Source organism: Desmodus rotundus, chromosome 8 (genome assembly GCF_022682495.2).
Source record: "Desmodus rotundus isolate HL8 chromosome 8, HLdesRot8A.1, whole genome shotgun sequence".
NCBI classification, from domain to species: domain Eukaryota; kingdom Metazoa; phylum Chordata; class Mammalia; order Chiroptera; family Phyllostomidae; genus Desmodus; species Desmodus rotundus.
In genome coordinates this window covers 107,106,908-107,121,615 of record NC_071394.1, presented here as the reverse complement: position 1 = coordinate 107,121,615, position 14,708 = coordinate 107,106,908, and the positions used below count along the sequence as shown (strand labels likewise).

Below are 14,708 nucleotides of genomic sequence, written 5' to 3'. Positions count from 1 at the left end.
GTGTGATTGACAAGTGTCTTGTAGCGCCTAGTACACAACAGAGTGTGTAAGGCGGGTTTTGTTGCAACTATGCGGAAAGCTGCCTTTGAGTTTCCAGGCCAAGGGTGTGTATTCAACAAATGGTCTGATTCAGGTGAAGCTTCTAATGCTAAACAATTTAGTTTATTTCCATCCAGCCTGGTTATATCTTGACCTCACATCTAAAATAAGAGACTTGAACAATGAGTTGGCACATCTCTACACTTCTGACCAGATCAGGGGCAGGGTCTTATCTCTCAGGAAAAGACCTTTGTCAAAGCCAGTGCTGCCATTCCTTTCTATTCCATGGGGACGATTGGCTGCAGAGGAAGAATGGCAGGTGCTTTTGTTTGAGTTCCCCCAGAAACAACACCAGAGGCAAGGATTTAATGTAGCTCACCTGGGAGATAATATTAGGAAGTACCAATAAAGTGGGAAATTGAGAGAGGGAAGGCAGTCAAAAAAATCAGCTACCTCTCTGGGCAACCAGGGCTTACTCCTGCTGGGAAACCGCACAGTACACAGCTCAGAGTTTTGCCACTTTTATACTTCAACTTCCGCTAAGTATTTGTTGAGGGCCACTCCCTGGCTGGTGTTACACCTCCCCCAAGGCTGCCGCCCACTGTGGGAATGGGCAGAGTAGGCTCCAACAGCCAGAGAAAGCCCCCAGGCAAAGAGATTTAGGTTCTGCAACTAGAACTTGGACAGGTGAATATCGAACAGGTAAGAGCAAAAGTTACATGCACATCTAGATGACAGCAACTGACTGACAAATTGATATTTACGTGTATATAAAAGCACGTGTGTCTGATATATACGTGTGTATAAAAGCACATGTGTCTGATACATACGTGTGTATAAAAGCACACGTGTCTGCGAGAACATACAGGAGGTTTAGGTTCCTTCATGGCACAAGGAAACCCCTGTGTGCCTCTGTGGCACATGACAGTGTGGGGACATGTCTTGGCACCCAAAGAATAAAAAGGTGGAACTTGATGAAGATCTGGTGCTCACAAAAACTTTGGAGGAGTCAAATAATCTCTTCAAAGCCTTAAATGTGTGACCAATGGCCCCAAGTCATGGAAATGTAGAGCTAGAAAGAATATCACTACTAACAGCAGGTATTTTGAAAGTTCTAGCTATGTGCAAGGTACTCCAGCAAATGCATACCATGAATTATTTCATTTAATCTCCACAAAATTATATGAAATTGGTACAACTACCACATTCCTTTTTTTTTAGGAGAGAAAGCCAAGGCACAGAGAGATTAAGTCACTTGTCTAAGGCTACCCAGCTAAAGGAAATTAGAACAGCCTCACCTAACCCCTTCATTTAACTGATGGAGAAGCTGCACCACACTGGGGTGGTGTCTTGTCCAACGTTACCCCGATTGCCTTGGGTTGGGTGGTATTTGAAGCTAGGTGCTCAAATCCCACCATGCTCTCCTCTCATCCCTTTTAAGCACATACTGACCTCTCACCTCCAGCTGCTCACGTGTACCTGGGTGCATCACGAGAGAACTGTCTGGAAAAATAGCACGAGTGGTTTACCACGTACCTGCTTTCCTTCCATTGCCCCTCTCATCTCCTTGAATGTCGAGGTGAATTCTCCAATGAAGTCATGTTTGCCGTTGGAGTCCCAGTCCCACACTATGCACTGCAAGAGAAAAGGTTTTATTTATTTATTTTTTTGGTTTGTTTAAATTAAGAATGCATTGCCAGTAGCCAAAGGCAGTGCAAACCTGATGAGAAACACGCTCGGTCGGGAACGGCAGCCCAGCAGTCTAGGACTGCGGCGCCTGCTATGTAATATTCCTTTAGCTGCTACGGACTTGACGTAGCCTTTGTGCCGCCACCTCCAAGCGGCCTGGTGCATCAGCGACGAATAATTTGCATATTTTTCAGAGATGGCCAGTAACACCAAAAGGGAGATAAGTGACTTGCCAAAGGGAACACCTAGAGAATGAAAACCTGGAGTTTGAAGGCAGGTGTCCTGACCCCCATTCCAGTGCTCTTTCCCCACAGCAGATGGCCTTCCTGGCACACAGCTGGACTCACATGCCTGAGTCCATGGCTGGAGTTTCTACAGGAACAGCTCATGTTTAATGATAGGGATGAGATCATATTAATCACATTTTCTTTTTCTATATTTTTTCCTGAAGGCAAAAGATCGACGTTAAGAAAAATGAGTAAGAAGGCAAAACTGTGAATCTTTAACTGTACCCACATTTGAAATGGGTGGAAAACGGTGACAGGTAAATCACACTGGTAAATATCAGGCATCCATCACATATAAGATGTTTCTGGGCTCCCAGGCAACACCTTGCTGAGTGACTCAGATTAAATCAGCAGCCAGCTCTCTGCTTGGTCATATATGCTTAGGCGAAGAGGAAGTTTCCATGTTTTTCCAGGGCAGAGGCTGGACTAGGGTCTCAAGTACTTTAGACAGAGCTTCTACATCTTATACCAGTGATTTGCATCAGGGAAGGCCCAACCCTCAAATGAGATCAAGGCTGCAAAGGGGACCTTTTATTCAGATGTTTCCCCTGGAATATCGGGGTTCCAAGAGGCAGCCCAGTCCTCCCTCAGAATGCACATCCCACCGGCCAGTCCTGCCTGGAAAACCCAAGTTGTGAATCTTTTCTTTGATCCTGTGGGATGCCCCACAAACCTAAAATAAATATGTCTAAAATGAAACATAATTTCCCTCCTAAATTTATTTCCACTCATTTATTTTCTATCACAGTAAATTGTACCAACACTCACCCCATTGTTACAAAAAGAAAACTGGGTACCATTCCTGATATTCCTCTCTGCCCTTACTCTCCCACACCAACTCCTGTGCATTCTGTCTTCTCAATCAGGCTTCGTTTTAGTGCCTCTCTCCATTCCCTCTGCCCCTGCCCACCTGTATCACTGCCTCCTCCAGGTTTCCGTGCCGCCCTCCTGCTACCCTACCACTCATAATCCACTACTCATGGTCATGTCTTGCTCATATCAAAACGTATATAAGAAATGGGTTTTCCAAGGCCTTCCATGACCTTACTCCCTAAATATTCCCAAATACACCCATTATAATTCATGCTTACTGTATTTTAAAGTTTCTCTAATATGAAGTTGGTTAGAATCAAAAACATTTGCTAAGATTTTTTTTCAGGCACCTTAAAGAAAAACTAACTGATTTCTCAGCTTTTGTTCTCTCTTCAACTGTGGAGGCTTTGGTAGATTATTTTACTCACAAAATGTATGAATAAGCCCTTTTGTTACGAAAGAGAATGGATTAGAATAACTCAGAATGGAACAGGTTAAGACAAAGGCAGGGTCCACATTGCTCTGCTGAATAAAGTAATGGTGAAGTTGAGCTTTCCCTTTATAAGGGGTGGGGGGCGGGCTCAGGGATGTGAGTTGAGAAGAAACTAGGGCAGGATTCACCAGAGGCTGAAGATAGGCCTAGCCCTGGAGGGGGAGGAGGTGAGAGACAGGTAAGGAACTTTGGAAACTGTGACGCCTAATTTTCAATGTCAAGTTTTTTACATATCCCTCCATGCCCTTCTTCACTTCCCCTCTACCATTACCCCCCGACACTCCAAGGAATCTGCTATCAGTAACAGCATTATGCTGGTGGTGACTTGGAGAATAAAGGAGAAGGGCGGTATCCATGCTTGGGGACAAAGAGACCACAGAGCAGTATGAGATGGCCCACACGATGATTGGAAATTGGGTGTGATTGGAAATTGGGTGTGGAGCAGGCCTGTGGAGAAAGAGCTTGACAGATGAGTCCCAGGAGTAGAACTTCAGAGACATACTGGGGAGGAAGGTCAACTTCTGCAGTAACATGGAATCGGAGTTCAAGATACCTCATTTAGATTTGAAAAGAAAGTTTGAGCCCCGGAAGTTGGGGAACCAAAGTTGAAATTCAGTTAAAATCATTACTTAGTCGACACTAACTCTTTGGTCATTATATGTTCACTCAGTTGGTAGCTGCTGAAAGCAAACTAGTAGTAGTGGCTGTTCTGTCAACCTGAGTCCCTATTGAGGGCAGTGCCCTGCAGCCCTCTGCGTACCCCAGATGACCCACGAAGGACATGTGTGTGCGCAAGTAACAAACTGCCCTTGTTTCCAGCCACCGAGATCACTACAGCATAACCTAGTGTAAGAACCCATTGGTACTTAAAACACTGTCATAGAAAAAGGTATTTGGATTTTTGACTCCAAAAGGGGAAACAATTTTCAAGAAGAATTTATAAAGTAGATACAAAGAAAGCATTTACCAACAGTTATTCCTGTCTAAAAACAAAATAACCTGTGAAAGAGTGCTTTGTTGCTAAAAATGTGCAAATAGAAACTGTAGGACTAGATGCATAGAATGCAGTAGAGAAAGTCACGGAGAGACTGTTACAGAGGATTTGGTGGGATGCTCACTGAGCCTGTTTCTCAGGTGACTTGTAGTTGCATAGGTTGCAAAAAGTCAACGAAAGGCTTAGCTCATTCTGGCTGAAATACCGAACAGTGCAAGCAGCTTTGGTAGGAGTGATAAGAACCCCCTTTTCATTCAAGGTAGGCTGAAGTTCTACCTCATTTATTCTAACGGACAGTAGAAGCCATCAGTGATCTGGCTGCTTGGAAAAATCGCTCAGGCTGTGCGCTGTGAACCTCACAGAGTCAAACACTGTTGGTCCACAGTTCCTTCCCACTAAGTGATTCTTCTCTGTTTGTCCGTCCCTCCTTACTAAGCCCGACACATGTTTGTTACCTGGCACAAGAAACAGAAGAAGGCTTTCTGGGCTGGGACATAGAAAGGAAAAGAGGGCTGGTTCCTGGGACCCTACTCTTCAAGGCTCTCAGCTCTGCCCCATAGTAAACACAGTCACAGAATGCCTGCGTCTGACTCCCATGTCCTCCCTCTTCAACCTTTGGGGAGAAGCAAATAAAAGAAAGGAAGCGGATCAACAAGTACAGGTTGGTAATTACAAAACAGTCACAGAGATGTAAATTACAGTATAGGGAATGCAGTCAATAATAACGTCATACCTCTGTATGGCGCCAGGGGGGTGCTTGAAATATGGGGGGGGGGCCACTCTATAGAGTCCATGATTGTCTAAGTACTATACTGTACACCTGGAACTAACACAGAATAATACTGAATGTAAACTTTAATTAAAAAGTTCAGAAAAAGAAGGAGAGGCAGCCTTTGTAACACTGCTTGCCTTGGGAAATAGGGTAGAAGTTCCCTCCTTTAGGGGAGCAGGTGTATCTTCCAGCCCCCCTTAGCCACAGCAGAATATCGAAAAAGCAAGAAGGAATCAACGTACTACTCTGGTTTGTCACAAAATCTTAAGCAAAACTACTTACCCTGCTTCTTTGCCCTTTCTTAACATCCCATCATGCTTTAGTTACTGTCCTCCCCTCCACCTGCCAACCACAGCCCTCGAGGTATTGTGCTCTCTCCCCGGGGCAGAAAGGGAATGGCCACAGAGCTGGGGGATGAGTCAGGCGTGACAGGACTCCAGTGGGGGCCTCCCAGGGCCAGGTACCACCCTTCACGCGGGCCCTGCTTCCTCAGTTGGCCAGCATTTCTCATCAAGGCAGTTGCAGAATTCTGTTCTGACCTTTCTCAGAAGGGATCCCAAAGGAAGGGAGACACAGCGATGCAGAAAAATAAAAACACTGTCTTTCCCTCTCTCCCCACCAGGAAGCTGGCTTGTAGCAGCAGCTCTGGCGCGGCTGACAGGAACACGTCTTGCTGAAAAGTAAACACTTCAACGGCTCTGCAGAAACACTGAGACAGAGGCAGGGATCTTGGTGTGAAGCGATGAGGGAGCCTTGACAGGTCTGCGAGAGATCAGAGGCTCAAAACTATCTCCAAGTCACTGAGACTCCTTGAGTCCCTACAGCTTCCAGTGTTCAGGTAGTCTCAAAATATCTGAGCTCGGCACACGGTCTTGTCAATTCCCTCAATTTACACAGAAGGAAATTGATGGCAGGGAAGTGAAGTGACCTCTGCAAGTTCACCAAGTGCAGGGCTGGAGCTGAAATCCAGGTTTTCTGCCTCCCCGATTTCACTACTACCACACAAATACCAAATTACAATAATTAAAACATACACATGCCTACTAGGTGCTGGACTTAATAGCTATGTACTGCTCTGAGCACCTCATATATATCAACTAGACTTATCCCCAGAACAGTTTATAATTCTGCTCATTTTACAGCTGAGGGTAACCAAGGCACAGAGAGGTGAAGTAAGTTTCCCAAGACCACACAGCTAATGCTAGGTATCTTTCAACTAAAAGAAGCTAAACTTCATAGTTTGTCTTAACTGATCAATGTGTTATGGTGTTTAATCCTTTATGATACCACTTAAATGACAATATTATTATTACTCTTTACAGGAAAATGCCATTCATAGGTGTCATTCAAAGCCTTAGGTTAAGTGATGTGACACATGGACATGTGGAAAGTGACCAAGATGGATTTGAATCCAGGTGCCTGGTACCATGGCTGATGTTTTCTGTTAGGTCGCCTGCCTCTGGATGGAAGCAGGAATTCATAATGAAGATCTCTTCAGTCTACTCTGTGTAAAAAGCCCCCATTTTTTATTGAAGCTGTAAACTACTGGGATCCTCTAAGGCTCAATGAACACACCAAGCAACAGAGAAGCTGCTCACTGTTCCCCTGCAAAAGGACACAAAGGCCACAGCACGCACACTGTCCCTGGGCTCCCAGCTTTGTCTGTAAAATGCATGGACAGATGTGCATGGAGTGGTTAAGTTACTCCCTCCTACTCTTATTTCATAGTTGCATTGACCCCACTAGAAGAAGGGCGTGTTCAATGGCGGTGCCAGCTTACTGCTCAGTAGCCTTCTGGGATGGTCAGTTTCATGTGTCACTGTGGCTGCGTTACAGCCCCCAGTTATGTAATCACACAGTCATCTAGGTGTTGCAGTGAGTATGTTTTGCAGACATGACTAATCAGCCCATAATCAGCTGATTTTAAAGTACAGATTTTGTGGTTCCATGATTTAGGATGGTTTTTTTTCCTATTTCTGCAAGAATGCCATTGAATTTTCATGGTGATAACACTGAATCTTTAGGGTAGTATGAATATTTCTAACAACATTTATTCTCTCAATTCATGAACATGGATGCCTCTCTATTTGTCTGCATCTCCTTTAATTTTTTTAATCAGAATTTCTTAGTTTTCAGTGTGCAGTTTCATCACTTTGACTATTTTGATCTTTTTGATGTTATTGCAAGAGATTGTTTTCTTCCTTTCCTCTTTTTTATTAAGCTATAATTGACGCATAACATGGGCTAAGTTTAAGGTATACAATGTGTTGATATGATACATCTATATATTGCAATATAGTTACTGTGGTAGCATCAGCTAACACCTCCATCAGGTCACATAATCATCATTTCTTTATTTGTGGTGTGAACATTTAAGATCTAGTATCTTAGCAACTTTGAAGCACATAATATAGTACAGCATTGTGATTACCGTGCATTCGATCCCCAGGACTTAACTCATCTTCTCGCCGCGAGTGTGTACTTTGACCAGCATCTCGCCAGTCCCACCACTCCCAGCTGCTAGTAACCACCGTAACCACCATTCTGCTTTCCATTCTTACAAGCTTTGCTTTTGTAGATTCCACCTAAAGGTGAGCTAGCACAGTGTTTCTGTTCTTCTGTCTGACTTCCCTCACTTGGCATCACGCCCTCAAGGCCCATCCATATTGTAGCAAGTGGCAGGGCTTTCTTCTTTCTCATAGATGAGTGGTATTCAGTTGTGTGATTGCATGTGTGTGGATCACTACTTTCTCCGTTTGGTACTGTTTTTTAAATTTCCTTTTTGGATGGTTCACTCTGAGTAATGAAACACCACTGAGTTTTATAGGTTAATTTTGTATCCTGCAAATTTACTGAATTCATTTATACTAACAGTTGTTTTTCGTGGACTCCATACGGTTTTCTACAAATTGTATTATGTCATGTGAAAACAGATAATTTTACTTCTTTCCTATTTAGATTTTTTAAATTTCTTTTTGTTGCATAATTGACTAGGAGTGGCTAGGACTTCCACTACTAATTGAATAGAAGTGGCAATAGTGGGCATCCTTGTCTTGCTTCTGATCTTAGAGAAAACACTTTAAAATTTTAACCACTGAGAACAATGTTAGCTGAGGGCTTGCCATATGTGGTCTTCATTATGCTGAGGTGCCTTCCTTCTATACCCAGCTTGTTGAGAATTTTATCATGAAATTGTGTTGAATTCTGTCAATCCAGAATTACAAAAGCAATCTTGAGAGAGAGAGAGAACAAAGCTGGAGATATCACTTCCTGATTTCAAAATAAATTACAAAGCTACAGTAATTAAAATAGCATGGTACTTGCATAAAGGTCTATTGGCTGATGGAACAGGATAGAGAGCCCAAGAATAAAATCATGCATATATGGACAACTGATATTTGACAAGGTCGTCAAGAACACACAATGGGTAATGGGTAGTCCTTTCAACAAATGATTTTGGGAAAACTGGATATCTACATGCAAAAAAAAAAAAAAAAAAAAAAAAAAGGAACTGGATCCCTACCACACACAAAAATCAACTCAAAATGGATAAAAGACTTAAACATAAGACCTGAAAATGTGAAAGTCCCAGAAGAAAACATGAGAAAAATCTTCTTGACATTAGCTTGGCAATGATTTCTTGGCTGTGATACCAAAAGCACAGGCAACAAAAGCAAAAGTAGGACTACATCAAACTAAAAATGTCCTGCACAGCAAAGGAAACCTAAAAATGAATAGCCAGCCTACACACTGGAGGAAAAATATTTGCAAACTATATATCTGATAAAGGATGAATTTCTGAAATATATAAGAAACTTCTACAAGTCAATAGTTTTTTTAAAAAAGACCCAAACAAATAACCTCATTAAAAAATGGTCAAGGGACAGAAACAGACATTTCTCCAAAGAAGATATCCAAATGGCCAACAGGTAAATAAAAAAGATGCTCAACATCACCAATTATCAGGGAAATGCAAATTAAAACTACTATGAGATATCACCTCATATCTGTTAGAAGAGAAATTATTGTTAAAAAACACAAAAGATAATTGTTGGCAGGGATATGGAGGAATTGGAACCCTTGTACACTGTTGGTGGGAATGTAAAATAGTGCGGCAACTATGGGAAACAGTAGGAGGGCCCTCAAAAATTAAAAATAAACTATAATTTGTATTATGTAATACAATTATAATGTGATCTAGTCGTCCCATTTCTGGGTGTAAATCTGAAAGAACTGAAGTCAGAATCTTGGTGTGGTATCTTCATTCCCATGTTCATTGCAGCATTATTCAAAACAGCTAAGATATGGAAACAGCCCAAGTATCCATAGACAGATGAATGCATAAAGAAAACACAGTAGACACATACAATAGAATATTATTCCAGCCTTACAAAAAAGGATATCTTGCCATTTGTGACAACATGAATGGCATTATGCTAATTGAAATAAGCCAGTCACAGAAGGACAAATTCTGCATGATTCTACTTCTACACGGTATCTAAAACAGCTTAACTCATTGAAGCAGAGACAATAGAGGCTGCCAAGAGCTGGGGCAAAGGAGGGAATCGGGGAATTGTGGCTCTGTGGGTATAAAGTCTCGTTCGTGCTAGGTGAATAAGTTCTAGCGATCTGCTGTACAACATAGTGCCCACAGTTAACAATACGCTATTGGCGACTTCAAAAGTTTGGTGCTTCCATCACGCAACAAAAGGACACAAGGAAACTTGGAGAGGTGTTGGGTATGTGTGTTACCTTGACTGCAGTGATGGTTTCACAGGTGTTTGCATGTGTCCAAACTCACCCAATTATATGCACTAAATATGTACAAGCCTTTGTATGTCAATTCTATCTCAATGAAGCTGTTCAAAAAATAAAGAAAAATGTCCTTGACAATCTAGGTGGCCCTGACAGAATCAGCTGCAAAGTTGTAAGAGCAGCTCTAAGGCTTCCCTGAGGAAGAAGGAATTTTGACTTTAGACTGTAACTTCAGCTTATGCCTAAGAGTTCCAGCCTGCCCTTCCTGCCGGCCTGCTCTGAGGGTTTCAGACTTGTCCCGCCTGACCCCACAACTGCATAAGCCAAGTCCTCGCAATAAATCTCTTAATATGTATCTCTCACTGGTTCCGTTTCTCTGGGTGACCCTGAGCGATAGATACATCTTTCCTCAGCTTCTCCCTTGGCATTTATATATTCACACTGCGAAGTGAGTTTTCAGTGACAAGTAGCCTCATACCGATGTGCCAACATTCATTGAAGGCTTACTTTGTCCCAGGCATTGTTCTAAGTGCTTAAAGACTCATTTAATCTTCACAGCAACCCTACCAGTGAGACAGTATTATCACCTCCCCTTTACAGATGAGGAAACTGAGAAATAGAAGCTTAATTATCTACTGCTGTTGTAGGGTATTTAGGGCATTTAAAGTACTACTGAGTTTGACATCTGAGTTCTCAGAATCTGAATCTGACCCACTTCCTGGAGGCCAGGGTGAGCTGTCCAAAGTGTGATCACAAAACTACCAAATGCCACCGATCACAGCAGAACTCTCATAGTTAAAAGAAATCTGTTCTTCTCCCCCTAACTTTAAATTTTTTTAAAATTTATTGTTAACATTGTAACTTGTTCTCCTGGCTTCCTAGTCACATCAACCCTTAAGCTTCCATTGCAATTGGTTTACGTCTGCTTCCACGTACCTCCGACTACATGATCACCATTGGTCTATATCCACTACTTGCAGGAAACTTCTGAGTAGTGAGAGGGAACACCTTGACCTTGGGGATAATTTGCTAGTGGTCTGCTAAGTGTAGAAACAACAACATTCTTGAACTCCATGCCTAGAGATTTAGGATGCCTGAGAAGAGCTTATTAAATTTCAGATTCCTGGGCATCACCTTTGGAGATTCTGATTCAGTTTTCTGGAGAGGGCCCCAAGAATCCACCTTCGAAGTAAGCAACTGGTCAGGTTAGATGCATGTAGTCTCTGGACATATTGAAAAACACTGGAAAGAAAGTCCAGGAGTCCATGGTTTGTGAGAAGGGTGGCGATAATTACAATTATAATAATTACAATGATATCCTAGCTCATAATGTCTTCTTCAATGCAATTAAAAATGCCAACCACAGACAGAAAACAATATTCAAGGGCCATCCTGGCTCCTTAACAATCATTCAGTGCAGCACCAGTGTAAGCAGGCAAACAAAATCCTCATGAGTGTCAGACAGAGAGAGGCCCGGGAGGGAAGGGTATTGCTTATGGTGGCTTTATCTCGCCAGTTCACACATCTGTTCTGGACTGCAGCCAAGCCCAGGGATGTTCCACAATGAAGTGTGTCACTCTTCGAAGCTTTCATTGGAGATTTATGGCCTTGTGAGACATGGTTAGTTCAGATAAGCTTCAGAGGCTCCCAAATGCTTGTCCAAACCTTTTTAACTTCATACCTCACTACTCTTTAGGAAGATTGAAACTCCTATGGCTGTGTGAGCAGAGTGAAGAGGCAGGCTTCAACAGTGACTTATGCCTCAGGCTTTCAACGAGAGCTCTGGCTTCACGATCCGAGTCACTCGGCATCGGCTCACCCTGTACCACTCTCTTTGCCCAAATGTAAGGTGGAAGAACTCCCTGAGAAGCTGACATTCCATCTAAGAATCTTCCCATTTGATTTCTACTTAACATAGATCTGCTCTAACAGGCGTCGATCTTTCCCCCTGGAAACATCAAACTGAATTTTGAAAACTTTAAAATCCTGATTTAACAAGGGGGGAAGATTTCCTAACTCTGTCGGAAGAGGCAAATTCCGGTTGTGATAGAGCCCTGAGTAAAAGCCTGTTGACTGAATGGGATGATGCGCAATGTGGGTGGTAAGCCCTGCAGGCCAGAGGTCATGACTCCTCAATGTCCCTGGTGAAGGACCCTGCACAGGTGATGCCTAATAAATACGTGCTTTTTGTTCTGCCATTCCATTTGTTTTTAACACAATTCGCATTCGAGTTATTTCCACGTACCAGGCATTCATTGGCCAAGTTCTGTAAGTACATCTCATTTAATCCTCACAACAAACTTATTAGGCAGGTGTTGACCACATTTTGAAGAAAATTGAAGTGAGAGTAGATAAGTTTTCTGAGGTCCCTTGACTTTAGAGGGGAGAGAGGAGGTGGGGACAGATTCAAAGAAGGTGAAGGGATTGGCCAAAGGACATGTAAGAATGACCCACAGACATGGACAACAGTGAGGGGATCAATTATAGGAGTCAGGGGGCAGGCTGGGTGGAGGGAAGCAAAGGGGAAAAATTGGGATAACTGTAATAGCATAAATGATAAAGTGCTATTGGTAAGTGTTGGCAAAGTGAGGATTTGAACCTTGGTCTCTTTGGAAAAATTCCATGATTTTCCATATATTACATTGCCTATTTATTCATCACAATATGTGAATGAACACTTATGGAGTATCTGTAACTTTCTGGGGCACTGATTATATTATAGTTGATACAGGGTGCTATCTCACTATTTTTATGAAGTCAATCTACCCCAGCATTTATCAACCCTGAGAGCATTTTATAGAATTCCTTGGTTGGATTGACCCTCTGTAGGCAAGTCAGAGACGTAAACTAATTTAAACAGAGGAATGACATAGCAAGATTAGTAATGGAGAGAGACCACTCTGGCTGCTACATGGAGTATGAATAAAAGGGAGAAACAGAAGTCCAATGAATGCTCTGTTACATGTGAAAAGATTGCAGAGATATTTAAAAAGTGGCCACTATAGGTCTCAATTTCTAAGTAGATGTTGGGGTTTAGAGAAAAGGAGAGGAAGAAGAAAAAATTGTGGATTACCCCCAGGCCTCTGGATTGTACTGTTCAGTGTATCATTCACTTAGAGGGGAGTCAGAGGAAGAAGAACCAAGGGATAGTTGAGGGCCAAAGGATAGTTTAGTATTTGGCCATGATGCATGTTGAATCCCACATTCTTGACCTCTGGAAAACACCATGACTCTCTGGTCTCATGACAGGTAATCATTGTTTCTTCGAGCAAAATGCCTCTGTCTCTGTTTCTGCATGAGTCATGCTGCTCACGGTTGATTGATTGCTATAATGTGATGCCTGAAGACAACCTCCCATTGGGTGCCCAAGGAGGAAAAGGCACCTGAAGACCAGAAAAAAAACTGATGACTCGATTTGTATGGCTTAATTGGTCTGGAAACCACAAGCTGGCAATGTGAGACTCACTGACAGCCAAGTGAGGAAGTCTTGGCACAGCCAGGCAACTTGATTACTGTGTCTTTCCAACATAAGCTCATGTACTTGACTCTATTGTTTAAGTAGTGCCTCTACAGCCATCATAGGTGTTCACGACTTGGAAGTTTTAACAAAGGGAACAAAACAAATTCTAAAAGCATGGAGAAAAGAGCCACTCCTAACCAGTCACATGAAATGATCTGTGCAAAACAGTTTGTTGCTACCAAATCCAAGCCAATTCCAGATGTTTAAACTGGACTGACTGTCTATCCATAAGACAATATGAAATGAATTCAGGCGTTCCAGTCAGATTCACAGAAATTATTCTGGATCCTCTTGCTTAGTTACGACCATTGATCTTAGTTCCTGGTCTGTTCTAGTGTCTATAATGTTTCTTTGCTTTGCTTGGACATCTAGCTTATCCTTTGAGCACAACAGGACTTTTGATGCTCAGTGTCCTTTAGGACTAATCTTTGGGATGCTCTCACTCATGTCTCTTTTGAGCAACTATCACATGTGACCCAGTACTTGACCCTGAATCGTGTAGACTTCAGCTACCCTCGAAACCAAGCTTAGGATAATCCAAATATTCTTTTTGAAATTTCCTTTAGTTATCTGTGATAGGGTCTCCCTGTCACTTTGCTTTTCTACATAGACTCAGCCAGTCATGGTCCCATTGAGTATCATTGAATTATAATGCATACTTACCTTGTGAGAAAAAGAGTTTGGAAATTCCTGGATGAAACAAGAAAACAACAAATTTGTACTAAGTTGTTAGCCTAAAATTGCTAACAAGTGAAACTTGTCTAAGAGAATCATTTCCCCTCTTCTAAACAGTAATTATTATAGATAGACTTTGAGTATATCACTTTCCAGAGAGATAGGAGGACCTGGTTTTATGAGTCAGCCAAAGAGATATTCTATTCTTTTCATCTGGATGGAATCAGACACACATTTGCAAGATGGACAAGCAGAGAGCTGAGATTCTGACAGTATTAAGCAGAGTCACTGACCTGTCTTATCAGGTTTATTACCCAAGTAATTGAACATTTCTTCTCATTCCATTTCTATCACTGGAGAGACCAATCGCTTTATTTGTCTTTGGGGAGATGAAACAGAACTTCTTTACCTGGAAGTGTAAACCCATCCATTCACTGATGGACAACAGCCCTCTTAGTAACAGCCTCATCAATAACCACTTTGGGAGGCCAGCAAAAGTAGCGAAAACTATTAGAAATCTCCCTGGCTATCATAATGGTAAATGTATCTTCAATGGGTTTTTTTTTTTGATAAATGGATCCAAGTTTCCATCTAAATTCCATTCTCCACTATCGTACGAAAGAAAAGAGATAAAGAAATTATTAATTCATATAGAAAGCATTTTAAAAGTT

At 42.1% G+C, this 14,708-nt stretch overlaps 1 protein-coding gene across 2 annotated transcripts in view; it reads right to left on the bottom strand.

The window, feature by feature from the left end:
• CPNE4 (copine 4) overlaps positions 1-14,708 on the bottom strand; it is a 403,946-nt gene that overhangs the window by 43,118 nt on the left and 346,120 nt on the right. For both annotated transcript variants that reach the window (XM_024565844.4, XM_045200164.3), the window contains exon 8: positions 1,576-1,674. In XM_024565844.4, the coding sequence (XP_024421612.1) occupies positions 1,576-1,674 (99 nt within the window). The remainder of the gene's footprint in view (positions 1-1,575; positions 1,675-14,708) is intronic.